At 40.6% G+C, this 13,745-nt stretch overlaps 1 protein-coding gene across 2 annotated transcripts in view; it reads right to left on the bottom strand.

The window, feature by feature from the left end:
- Positions 1-13,745, bottom strand: part of AFF3 (ALF transcription elongation factor 3) — a 299,418-nt gene that overhangs the window by 36,097 nt on the left and 249,576 nt on the right. For both annotated transcript variants that reach the window (XM_010222664.2, XM_088520310.1), the window contains one exon: positions 5,000-5,165. In XM_010222664.2, coding sequence (XP_010220966.2) covers positions 5,000-5,165 — 166 coding nt within the window. The remainder of the gene's footprint in view (positions 1-4,999; positions 5,166-13,745) is intronic.

Genomic DNA, 13,745 nt, shown 5'->3' with positions numbered 1-13,745 from the left:
AAGGTAATATGCTGTCCTCGAGCGCTTATTTTAATAACAACTTGGTAGTATTTATCTGTGTTAAAACTGGTGGTGTCCTGGTGGGCAGCACCAATATAACCAACCAGTCTGTGGTGAAGCTGACTTGCAAAGAAAACTTGTTTGCTGTGAAAAGCCAAACCATGGAACTCTACCAGAGAAAGGCTAGTTCTGATAACGCATCACAGACTAATGCATCACATGATAAGCCAGACTTCATCTGAGAAAGACAGGGATGTTATATACGTCCTTAAAAACTGCGATTGGATTCATCTGTATGATGCAGACAACAACTTTTGAGATGGTAAATGAGTTCCTTCTACAGTCAGTGGACTCCTCTTCCAGACTGTGATTCACTTCATCTTGAAATATATGTCTGAAACAGGCCAGATCAGCTGCGTCCTAGAAATGTCTGCTCCTTTCCACTAGTTTTAAAGAGGAGGCTGAGGTGATGAGCAGATGTAGGCATCTGCAGTGCAGGTGTCCACATTTAGGAAAGATGACTCCCACAAACTGTGTCTATGTATCATCTTAGATGTCTTCAAACCTATATACCACTGGATGCACCAGTGGCAGTGGTCCAAAAGAAACCTTCTTCAAAGCATACTATCCAGGACTGAGGAACTATTAAATAGTATAAGAGTGATAGATTCACTGCACTTCGGACTTCAGCTGTAGTTAATTCAATGGTAAACTTGAAGCATGGTAACAATTTCACAGAGGGATTAGATAGAGTGTAATACTGTGCCTGTACCCCTCTAAGGGGTAAGAATGAGCCATCACTTTTCCTAAGTGCAGTGTACTTAATCTATTGTAAATCTGTAGGCTAGTTTTGCCTTATGATAACTTGATTGTATAGCTATACCATCAAAAAAATGGTTCAGGGCAATCCTTATATAAATATAGTGTCTTTTAATTGTGTCTAACATATAGATTATTATAATTATTACTACTTTATTGCTACTGTTGTCAGTATTGTTATTACAACTTTACTCAAATAGAAATGGGATGTGTTAGGTATGCCATGTGTTAGGTATAATGAGCACATACTGTAGAGATGGCTTCTACCACAGAGTTTTCTGGAAGGGAGAGCTGTTTGTAGTCTTTGCCCCCAGACAGTACAGATGGGACAGCTAGAGCCCATGAATATTATATGCTATGAATATTATAGCGAAGGTAAAGATAGTGTGCACAGTCGGTCTAGTGGCAAAATCTCCTATTTTTCTGAGTGTATCAGTCAGGAAATCCAAACAAGATTCTCACAGAGATGTGTAGAAACTTTATTTTTTTTGAAAACTATCAATTTAATTAAGTCCATCAGTGAAGAAAGATTGGTGAGGTGACAGAAGCATGCTAACCAGTTAGCTACTCTGATGGGTACACCTACAGCACACTGCTTATTTACAGAGCTATTAGGAAGGGAGTCAATGCCACACAATGCCTAAGGGAACAGCAGGAATTGATAGGCAATGGCTCCTCAGCCATTGGTACCAATGTCCAGGCAGCTGGAGGACTTGTTGCATAGTGCTGTGTTTGGAGTTGCTTTCTGTTGATAAAAGAGAAAGGTGGGAAAGAGCATTACCATACATATCACTTCACGTTGGACCTGGTCAGTCACAACCTGAAGGATTGAGACCAAACAGTATATCCTGTGATGATGGCGGAAGCATAGACAAAAGGTGTGCATGAAAAACAAGAAAACATTTCAATGGTTGTTGACTGGTCACTACAGTGGAGTGGAGGCTGCAAGGGCAGTGCATCTGGTGTTTGGGAATGGTGGGGCTCAAGACAAGATATCTCACCCAGTAGCCTGGTTGCTGAAAGGATCTGTGCTGCAACAGGCATTCACACCCCGTCCCATACAATGGCTCCCCTGCTTCCCTCCTGTCAGTTCCTCACTATAGCCTTTCCCTCATGGCATAAATTCACTGGCTGTCGAACCAGGCTCAGCTTTTTTAAATCTCTACATGTTAATTCAATGCAACAAAGAATGAGCATTTCAAATTCTTAGCTTATGAAATTTATCTCTTTCTATGGACTTGAGACTTATTTTTTTCCTACTGTTTCAAATAATACAAAGGACAAGATATCACTGTTTTGCAGAGTCCTCATTTATGACATTACAGAAGGTCATGCAAAGAATTCATGATCACAGCAAAGAAAGAGGAGATAGAAGTCTCAGTCCTTGTTCATAATTTTCTGTTTGGAAGGCCACAAAACTGTAACTATTCACATTGCTATCTGAGGCACCCTAATTTGTCCACATCACTGAAACCAGTCTGAATGTTCCTTCCTGTGCTAGCTCAGCCATTATTCTTGGTTTACTGCAGACATAAAGCGTAGACAGCTGAGCTAGTCACTCCAGGCTCTCAGTAGTCAATGGAAAGAAACAGACACTTTTAGGGGGCAATTAATCTAATCTATTTTCTACGTATGTTCTGCAATGAGCTACTTTAGCACTCTAGGCAACTGCATTTAGAACCTGAAAACAACTCAAAGATCTCCAGATGAGAAAAAATTGCAGAGGAAATGAAACAGCAATCCAAATTCCATAGAACTTAAAATGTAGAAGATATCTGCCCCAGATACTAAGGCCCTTGAGTTTATTTCAGTTTATGAAAAAAAGAAAAGAATCAAGGGCTCAGAATTCTAGATGAAGTTTACCCCAAATCAGAAATACAGATTTCCTGGCCATCATTATACCTATATATATTGATCTGCGTATGAAATGACGAAGATGCATTTGATGCAAAGTGACATTGTTCTATCTTATCCGATAGATGAAGTTCACCTTTATACCTGGATCTGAATCCGCTAACTAAATTTAGGCGGACAGGGCTTCCCTTTAAAAGCTTCCCTGGATTTCTCTCTCTGCATTTACTGGGTAAGAACATGGCATATACTTCAGGAAGATGACTTCTCTGTGTACCTAAAATGTAAGTTCAAGTACTGATGCAAGGCAGGCAGGACTTCCATCCGCATGTTTTCAGTTGGTGCCATCAGTTGCGTGTTGGGCTTGGGAAAGTGTTGGCTCCTGGGAAAAGCACAGATGATCTTCTTCCCTTGGACACCCCAACCCTATCCAGGTTAAAGTCATGGCCTCTCCCATACCCCATCAAGGATTGAACTGTGAAAACCACTGCATCCATCAATTTTTTTTTGATCCCCTTGTAGTTTCAGCATGTCCTAGAAGGCAAACCACACAAATATAATGCAAGGAGAAATGCAATCTTTTGGAGCAGTGCAGCTGTTTCATGACAGTGATCACTGGTAATTTAGATGCTATACAAAAATAGTTCTACAGATCTCAAGAGGATATGTATATATAAAAAACACGTAACAGGAGACATTTCCTGTAAGTTTCTGTGACTTTCAGTCCCTTCCAGAACACCCTTTCTATCTGGCTTAATGAAATCCATGCCCTGCCTCAGTTAATTCACTTCCCACGTTCCCTGAGGAATTGCCACACTCAGTTCCAAGGAGCACAGGTGAGCAGTTAGATACCCTTTTACTTTAGTAAACACTTCTCTTTTCCTGAGTATAATGCTTCTCTGCCTTTTATCTCATATTTCCCTCATGGGGTTCTTAGTTTCTTCTCTTTCATCGCTTAGTCCCTTCCTTTCCACCTTCTGAGATCCCATACCGAGTGAGAGCAAGATCTCTGCATTAAGTCCAGCGGGGAACAAAACAGAGAACAAAGTCTTAAAGGGCAGAACAAGAACGAGAATGGGAAATAAGAAATGGGCCACTACAGAGAAGGGATCAAAGAAGCAGAGACTAAAGGAAAGAAAAGTGAGGGGAAAGAAAGGAGAGAACTGGAGAGATTTACAAAAGGGGTGAAAGTGAGGCAGAAATAAATTGGAAATGGATCTGAAAATACTCCGGGGAAGGAGAGAAAGGAAGATATATGTTAAATTAGGAAAAAAAGTGACAAAACCCTTTCTGTGAGTGCTGTATTTTGCCTGATAGAAAGCATGAGCCCAAATACAGAGTACAATATAAGAAGAGGCTTGCTGGTATTAAGTACAATTTTTCAGGTTGAAAGAATAGGAGAGACATGGCTGTTGGGGGAGGAAATCCCGTGACTGGATGCGCTATTAGAAACAAGCTAATCTACTGACTGTATTTCATGTGTATTCTCAATCTTACTACTAGTTTTTTGAATATTTGTATATATATTAATGTGTATGATGTGGCTGTAGAGTTTGTGGTTGACCAAAACACATAAAAATATCCAGCCGCGTAAAAAAAAATAAAACAGAATAGAGAAAACAGCCTTGTGGTATCTGTTGAGCGCTCCTCTGAGATGAAAGCAGGAGGTGGCATAGAATTGGCAGATAAATTGTAATATGGCTAGGGCTGTTCCACATATGGAAATTTCCAGTATTAGCTTTGTGGATGACAAGTTTAGGCCTAATATTTTGCACCATCAGTAATTCAGTCTAATCCATTTTGGAGGTGGATTAAACTAAATCACACGAAGGCAGCAACATCAGAGAACAATTCACCTGGGGAGAAAGGGAACGGAAGTGAGTGAGCGAAAAACGACTGTTTTGCTTTCAAAATCCACCCTCAAACTGATTTTGCAATAGCTTCCCTATGTAGACATGCATTTAGTTCCCTTGCAGTGCTGGGAGCCCACACCAGGGCTTACGCAAGCAAACCATCATTATGGAGGCCAATTGCACAGAACTTCAAGCAAGCTGTGAGCCTTGCAAGGAGTTCCACGCACCTCAGTTTTGAGGGAAATATCACAGGGTTCTTTCTTTCTATCTTTATGTTTCAAATTTCTTCGTCTGCCCAGGGTTCCCTTCCACATTCATTTCAGAGTGTGCCAGGAGGAGGATCCTCAGTCCTTTCCTCTCCTACGTTTCTTTGTGCATCTCCCCCAGCCTCCTTGGGTTGGCTTGGCAAGAGAAAGGGCCCAAGTGGGTTTAATAATGGTTTGCTACCCTAAGTCATAAAAAGCCAATGTCCTTACCTCGGGGCTGGAATAATGCGAGCGCTTGCTGCCGTCACTCTCACTGGAGCTGCTTTCACTTTCTGAGTCAGACTCGGAGCTGGTCTCAGATTCACTGGAACTGCTGCTGCTTGACCCCTTGCTGGAGAGTCCTGAGGCTCGGGAATTGGGCTGCGGCACAACCAGGCTGCCAGTCCCGCACGCAGCCCACCGACGAGCAGGGAGGGAAGAAGAGAAAACAGCAACATAAAGCAAACCGTAAGGACCGTAGTGTTCCGGGAGCGTACTGGTGTGAACGCCTGTACGCACGTCTTTTTGCTGCTAAAGCAAGGTGAAGTGTGTTGAACATTACATTGTTTTGATTGCAGGGAAAAGATTTGGGTTGAGCTGCATATTCCTTTAAATCCCCAACCTTTGCTAACCCTTCTTCATGTGAGGAAGGTTGCAGCTTGCCTCTTTTCTCATTCAAGAGACATTTTAGGATACATTAAAAATGTCTAACATGGTAAAAACATAGCAGAGAAGGCAGGCTTACAGTGCCTAATGAACACTCTGCACAGAGGTAAGAGCAGGAGATGGAAAAGGTGAACAGTTAAGAAACTCCATTAACAGCCATTAACAAATTGTAATAGTGATGATAATAATAATACATCCTCTCTAGAGCTTCCTACTCCTACTTTTGTTCTCTACAGCTCTTCACTTCTCTATAAATAGATGAAGCCAAGATGATGTGGTTGTCTGTATTCACCATCTTGACAGTAACAACTGCAAGAGCTACAACTGTGATCCTGCAAGAGTTCCTAAGAGATCAGGCTTGTCTTTTTGCAAATCAGCAGGGTGGTGAGGTCAGCAGACCTACCTCCCTTCTAAAAGTTATGTTTGCATGCAAGTGTTCATAGCATCAGGCTTGACAGCAGGAGAAATGTATACTTTCCAAAAGTAGTTGACTAGGCATATTAAAATATCACAGTCATAAACACTTGGGTATGAAATGTCCTATTAAGTCATCCAGCTTATTCCCCAGGCAATGAAAGACTGTTCCCAATAGCCAGGTGCTTTTTCTAGTGGGTTTTCCAATCTGATTTTAAATGGCTTGAATGCAGCTTTCACTTTTACCCCTGGGAAGCTTATGGGTTCTTTTGCAAAGAAATTCTATGGTCAAAATTTTTTCCTTGCATTCAACCCGAAGTTGTCCTCTCTAAATTTATTGTTTCTCCTTATTACTTCATCTTCTTACTAATAGTTACAATGATAAATTATCCACCTCCCTTTTTGCCTTCCCATACTTGCAGACTGTTTTCCTGCCCTACTTCAGCCATCTCCGGGACAAGGCCTTACATATTTACTTCTGATCTTCCTTCGTAAGTCATTATCTCCAGGGATATGGAATCATTTTTATGGCTCTTTTCTGAACTCATTCCAATTCGTCTATATCTCTCTGATAACAGGATGCCCAAAATGGAGTGCTGCATTATAGATGGGTTCTGACTAGAGCCCTACAATGAAGGGCTATTACCTTCCTGCTCCCTGATGCGTTGCTTCTGTAAACATATACCAGAGCTGTGATGGAATATATAGTCCATTAACACTCCTACATCTCTTTCAACATTTCTTTTTCCAGAATTCCTCCACTGAATAGCTACATTTTAGATTATTCACTTCCAGAGAGGTTAGCTTGCCTTTTTTCCCCCTATTTTTTTCACACCAGATCTCATTTTCTTCTTTACTGCACATGCTTCTAGCTCCTTTTGATTTATTTCTATGCCTTCGGAGGTGTCTACAGCAACTTCTAATTTAGTATCAAATGCAAACTTAATTAAATGGTTATTCACTACCTTTTCCAGATCATTAATAAGACTCTTAAATAAGCCCAGCATGAAACACATCGGTACCCTAATAACTATCTCTTCCCCATTTCATTCACCAGTGTTTATCATTATCCTTGTTTATGCTCTGTCAGTCCAATATTGTAGTTAATGCAATGTGATTTCGGAGATGCATTTTGTGAGAAATAATATCTGATGCTTAATTATGTTGCACCTAATGAATTGTCTTTACCTAGGAGTGGTGTATTTCATTTGAAAAACAAATGGTGTCTGATACCTGGATAGGTACCAGACACCTGGACCACTTGTAACACGTTCTTTATGGGGCTTTGAAAAGAGGCCAGGCCACCAGAGAGGTGGTTATGGCTCTGTGACTCTCCCTGCCCGCACAGTCCCTGTCCCTGCCTTTCCTAACATATGCCAGCGCTTCCCCAAAGGACTGCTCATCTTGTACGAGCTATTTTAGCAGAACTCCATCCATTCTGCCTTTTACGCAGAGTTATCTCCCTGCCTATTTCTGGTTCCCTCCTTCTGCTAGGACAAGGCACCGCTGCTTGTGGTTCTTCCTGCCTCTGTCACCAGTCCAACCCCTGTCACCAAGCCTTCTGCACTCTCTGGGGCACAATGGGGTAGACGGTACAGGGAGGAGACAACATCCCCTCAAGCATCTTCTTGTCCCCCTCAAGTGGGACCACAGCACAAGCTCACACTCTGGCAGGATGGCTTGGTGCTACATGTGTTCTTTTTTGTTTTTTCTTCTTAACTTAATATGAAAAGCTAAGTGCCTCTTCTGGTACTATAGCTTAGGGAAATGTTCTTGACAGTGTCCAACTCTGATGGATCGTTACTTCTCTCCACAACAGCATTGCGACTGTTGTCTGAAAAGTTCTTCAACATCATGAAACATCTGCACATTTATGTCCTGCCCCTAGTGATTGTGGTTTTAATTTTCAAACCATAATTTTTGTTTGGCAATGACTAAAGTATTCAGAACTGCTATATGGAGGATCAGGGTGAAAAAAAAAAACTCAGTAATATTTCTTTCTTATTGTGACACAAAATGTTTTTCTAGGCTGCTGAATAGAAGTTGTTACTACAGCCATAGGTATAAAATATAACTGTTGGACTCTTCGCAAACATCTGGAAATCTATGTTTGTTGCTCTAATGGTAGTCAATATAGTACAAAAAATTAACAACATTACAATATTTTCTCATTTATGATGATACTATTGAAATCTCACGTCTCTCCTTCTACCGTTTTCATTTGTAAATATTGTGTAATTTTCTAAGTATCCTCACTAAATTATATTGATTATATTGATGGTCAAAACCATCTATATGTTTCTTCATGTTTTCGTAAAAAAATAACCATTATTTTAAATTGGTGTCTTCTATTTTCGACTGTTCTTTCTGAAGTATGTAAGCAAGATCATGCAGTCAAAATAAAACACTGATTTACATTTTAATGACTATGGCACAGACATTTGTGCATATTTTGCTACTGGCTTATGCCCCAGAATTAATTACTACATCTTAGAAATTATATTTTTATTTTAAGCAATTAAACAACGATTTGGGTAAGAACCACTCTTCTTTAAAGCCCTTGATCAGAGCATGCACTCTGACTTCAGAGAGAGAGTGAATAAATACTCCATAAAGGTGCCAGTAGCTCAGTAAGGCACTTATAACCAAAATAAAACCTGAATTTTCTGACCAGGTATAGTCCCATCCTCCTACCTAAAGCAGGACCTGGACATCACCTGAACACCATGCCGGTCTCCAGCAGCCTGTTGGCTGCACTGCTTAATGAAGTAGACACCCTCCTGCGGTAAACTGGTAAACAGCCAAACCTCGTAGCCTAAATATTTCTCAGATGTGCAGGTTCAAAAACATCTGGTTGCAGGGTGAATAACACTACTTCCCTGCTCCGGTGTTGATTAGTGCCATTAGACTGTGTGGCCATGGTCAGCATTTGAACGGTACCAGGGTGATTTAAAGAGCTGTCCAGGGAGGTGCAGACATTTGCTATTCAGTCAGTAGAAAAAGATTTTCAAATCAGGTTGCCTCAGTAGCACTCAGGAGACCTCTTGAATTTAATCATGCTGGATCTGGGTCCTACTCTGTGCTCCATGTTAAGCTGCATCTTGTAGCTATGTTGCTTTTCATGATAATAAATCACAATATCTAGCTGTGGGCACATGAAATTCCTGGGTAACTAAACACAGGTTATACTGCAGTAATTCAGACTCAGCAGTTCAAAGGCAGAAACCATGGATGCTTGATCAAAATACAAAAAAAAAAAAAAAAAAAAAAAAAAAGATGTTTACTACCAAAAACCAAGTATTTGGTAACAATATTAATTTGAATCAAAGGGGAAAATCCATCTTAGCATGAGGAATTCTCCATAGTCTTAGAGCATGAGGGCTTTACACAGGCTTTACCACTTTAAACGGATAAAAATGATTACCAAAAATCCAAACCAAGGAGGAGTCAGGCCTTGAAGAAATGACTGTGCAAAGAAAATATTTCATAGTGACCCTCTAAAATACTCTTCCAGCAACAAGAAAGGAGACTGTGGAAATTCTCATGCTTCATACAAGTGGATCCAGTCAATCTGTAATTCACTTTGCAACAGTTGTGTCCTGAGCCTTGTTCCGAAAAAGCTGGTGCACTTGCTTCCATGTCTGGAAATAGGGAAACATTTAGCCAGTGTCATCTGCTAAGCTGTGATGTCTATTCTGTTTTTCTTCTAAAATCTCACTCTCCACTACCATCTACCCAGTGTTGTCCACTGTCAAGTGGCCTAGGGCTCACAGTAGGAAAGAAAAATCAACCGTTAGCATGAAGCAACCTGAATAAACAAATGACACTGTTAAGGGTCACGTCATCAACAGCAAGAGGTAAACATGGAGAAGGTGACTTTGATTTGTAGATGCCACAAACATAGGAAAAAAAATCCCAGGAATGGCTGTATGAATGCTTGAAGTATTTCAAATGCGAAGAAAATCTGTCACTGTCTTAAGAAATGTTTAAAGATCAAGGGAAGTAGACCAATTGTGGGAAAACAATACTCAAACAGGCAGTCGGTCCCTTGGCTGGTATAAACTGTCATAGCTCCATTTACTTCAATTAAGCCACTCTGGTTTAAATCAAATGGTAAATCTGATCAAGACTCTGAAATGACATTTCAAACTCATCAATGAAAACATACTTCATGATTTAAAGGAATTATTTTGGCAGACTCCCTATTTTTATTCCAGATGAAAGTATCTGAAACACCACTTCCTTTTTCCCTTGAAACCAGCCTAAAACCCAGTTTAGGTATTTTGTGGCAAATGCTTTATCCCTTTGTTGTCAGAAGAAAATTCCACGTGATACATCCTCGAAGTACAAATTAAGCACATTGTGCCAAAATCTGCATAATTATCTCTACCCTACTAAAGATATTGCAAGTTTCGCATGCCCACAGCTGGGAATTCCTGTGCTGATAATTGTGAATGAATTGCAGAGGCAATGAAAATGCCCACTTCTTGCTACTGCAATACTCTGTGTATTTTTCCAATTCCATTTTAGCAAAGATATCCGAAGCATGTTCACCACTGGTGTCTATCCTAGATACCTAGACCACCCAACCTGGTAACACAACACATAGGCATATTTTTCTAAAGCAACTGTAGAATGCCAAGAAATAGATCCTAAGGATTTTCACTACCAGAGTGAAAATGGATGTCATCCATTTGTTCCAGGAATTATGGCCAAAGTAATGCTTTGGCTTGGCAAAGGGAGATGATACCAGAAACCCTAAAATACTCATCCACTTGAGGACTAGAGTTTTCTATAGGAAGACTGGTTGTTTACTTACATACAAATGTGAGCATAAGGAGTTCCTGTTCTAGTTTTAGCATTGTCATGTACTGTCTGATTGACCAGATCACTAGATCCTTCTCAATGAGTAGTCCTCATTCCCTCATTTGGTCACCATCTTGGTCATAAATGAGAATGGCTCTCGTCTACCTTCAGTGTGTTAGGCAACACCCTCTGTTACTGTGCAGAAAGCACTTGGATATCCTTAATCAGAATACTGTGCAATTTGCAATTTTATGTTTTTGTGCCTTTACTAACTGAGAGAATGAAACCAATTAATTGTCTGACTTCTTCATAGTTACCCATCACGAAAACCTATTGTTTATTAAAGGGGGAAAAAAAAAGGCATGCAGCCTTGCCATGGCCTTCTATTTGGTCCTGAAGGCAAAAAAAAAAAAAAAAATCAGTCTGGCCCCTTCCCCTTCTTCAGGTAAACCATTTCCCAGAAGTCTGTTAATATCTTTAGGAAACAGAGAAATGTTTTCATACCTCATTCCTATAATGGATGAGGTATGAAATGGGAGTCATGATGAGTGAGAATCCTGGAGGTTGTTTGACTTGTCACAATGTATAATGCTTCTGTGAAAACATCACCTTAGCTGTACCACCTTTGTGCAGCAGAGCTAATAAAGCACAGCTGCCAAGAAAAGAGTTCATAGACTCCACCTATATTTTAACACTGTCCTTGGGAGTTGCTTAAACGGTTTGTGCTGACAAGACTGCAAGTATTATCTGATAATGCAAACCTAAGGTAAATCAGGGCTTTTTGGAGAGTCAGGTGTACACTGTGTGATTGTAGCTTAATTGCCAGAATAGTCACCAAAGCAAAACAAATCACTAGGAAAAGCTGTTTAGAAAAACAAACTGTGAAGCTCAAAAAAAAAAATCAAGAAAGTTCAGTCTGACAGTCTAGGGGATGTCTATCTAAGATCTGATTGACACAGCAAACAGGGCAGAACCACTGCTTCCACCTTGAAAGAACTTGGTAAAAAAGAAAAATACTTTTTTTAAAAAAAACTTGGTTAAAAAAAAGCCCATAATAACATAATACATAGCAATTAATAATGTCGCTATATAAATAGCTCTCTCAGAATGAGTGTGTGCCTGGGTATCTGAAATGAAAGGGTTCTATAGACCTGGAGCAGTGTTAACGTGGGGATGAAGTGATTAGTCAGCAGGCTGACAGCTGCTCAAGGAGGCTGGTGCCAGATTCCTATGTATGCTTTCCGCTGCTGCCAAGTGTTTGCTTGTCGCTCCAGATAAATGGAGCATCAGCAGTGTTTTATTTGACCCGCTCACAAGAAAAATAAAGCAACTCTGACTTCCTCGGTGTGCTTGTCGTTGACCTTGCATCAGCTGAATATGAGCAGTGAGATCCCCTGGTCCAGGAAAGTTAACTCTTTAGTGGAAGGGCCTCTAAGAGTCTTTTCTCACTGGTAGAATAGCTAGTCTTCTGGTGGCATTGAGTATAGTGACTTAAAAAGTTCCATGCACAGCCTACGTGACTGATACTGTTCTAGGGTCATGCTCCCAGACCAATCATCCTGAAGAATGATGAAAGCTTGGGCATAATATAAACTGCCATTCTCCTGCACCTAGGGTAAAAAGCGGGGGGAAGTACCATCTGAAGAAGGACTTTGGCACTGATAGACCTTAAAAAGGGAGGGAGTACTACATAGGAGTCCCTTTTTCATAAAACCTTGATGTGTCACATATCAGGTAAGGAGGCACCAGTGCTTCAGACAAACAAGAAATTAGGAAACTAAACTTGCAGTCAATGAAAACAGGAAGAAAGACCCTAATCTGAGGAGGGATGGATGAATGGCAATACAGAGTCTAGAGTCGCAAGTGCTAAGAAGTGTTTCTAAGTAAGTCAGCTGGCAGGTAGCCCCTGAAGACCTCAACCAAGCCAATTGGCTGACTTTGTGCACAAATAAAGACTCTTACATCCAGGACTTTATCTCCTGCACGAGCTCAGTGGGGTATAGAATGGTGGGTCTGTATGCACTATGTTTTTATGTCCTTAATTTATAAGGAGGTCTAATTACTGCCTAACTTACACACTCGAAAATGCTCTCTGGAGATACCTATCTCTCTTGATTGACTAAAAGGAACCTAGGATCCTAGTGGTGGCTAAGGCAATATGCTTGGCATCCTCCATGCCTTGTCCTCTGTGAACAGGATGGGGAAACAAGGGAGGTGTTGTTCAGACTCCTCTCCACAACCATGGACTTTAGCTAAAAATTGGGGTTAGTCTGCACCATGAAGATTCATATCCATTCCCTACCCAGTACTCCAGTGTTTAGGTGTAATTTATCTTGTCTGCGTGTAGGAAAAAGGAGGAGATGCCCTCAGATTTCTTTGTTAATAAATATACAGATTAGGTTGCTAAGGAGCTTACATTCTGTGCTTACAGGTCAAATGAGGAAGAAAATAAGCAGAAGAGGATATAAAATAGATGTTGGATTACTCATAGCAAGAAGAAGTGCAAAATATTTGTGGAGTATGCAGAGTAGCATTAACTATATTTCTATCATCTTCCAAATGTCTCATCAGAAGAATTTTATACCACTGTCTGAAAATTAATTTGGGTGTTATCTTGCTTTTCTCATTTATTTCCTAAAGCATGATGTGCAAATGTACTTCCAGCCAAGGAAGGGGCAACTTTTGCTTCTGAGTGACAATGTCATCAAGCCACAGAAGGCGACGGCTGCACCACAGTATAGGAGGTTCCTTTCCCTCCCCTGCCTAACATCATCTCTTTCAGAGATACTGTATTGCCATGTCATGTCATGGCTGCGCATACGAACAGTTGGCCTGTTATAATTTTCAGACACAATTGTACCTCACTTCAGCATGGCAGTCTTGCCTGATTCAACAAGGGCCTGGATAAGGTTCTGTCTTGCAAGATATCTCTCTAAGCACTGAAAGTCCAAATACAGATGAACTTGTGCAGATAAAATTACTAACTACCATAATGGCTGTCCAAATGGGTGCAATAAATTTCAACGTGAGACAAACTCTCTCAGGTTTTACTGACTCTTAATGTTGCTGCTGCCAGCTTTAGTGTTACTCT

Source organism: Tinamus guttatus, unplaced genomic scaffold (genome assembly GCF_059628265.1).
Source record: "Tinamus guttatus ecotype Peru unplaced genomic scaffold, ASM5962826v1 Tinamus_guttatus_pri_ptg000002l, whole genome shotgun sequence".
Classification (NCBI taxonomy): domain Eukaryota; kingdom Metazoa; phylum Chordata; class Aves; order Tinamiformes; family Tinamidae; genus Tinamus; species Tinamus guttatus.
Note: the sequence above shows the minus strand (reverse complement) of the source record. Positions and strands in the feature narration are given on the sequence as shown.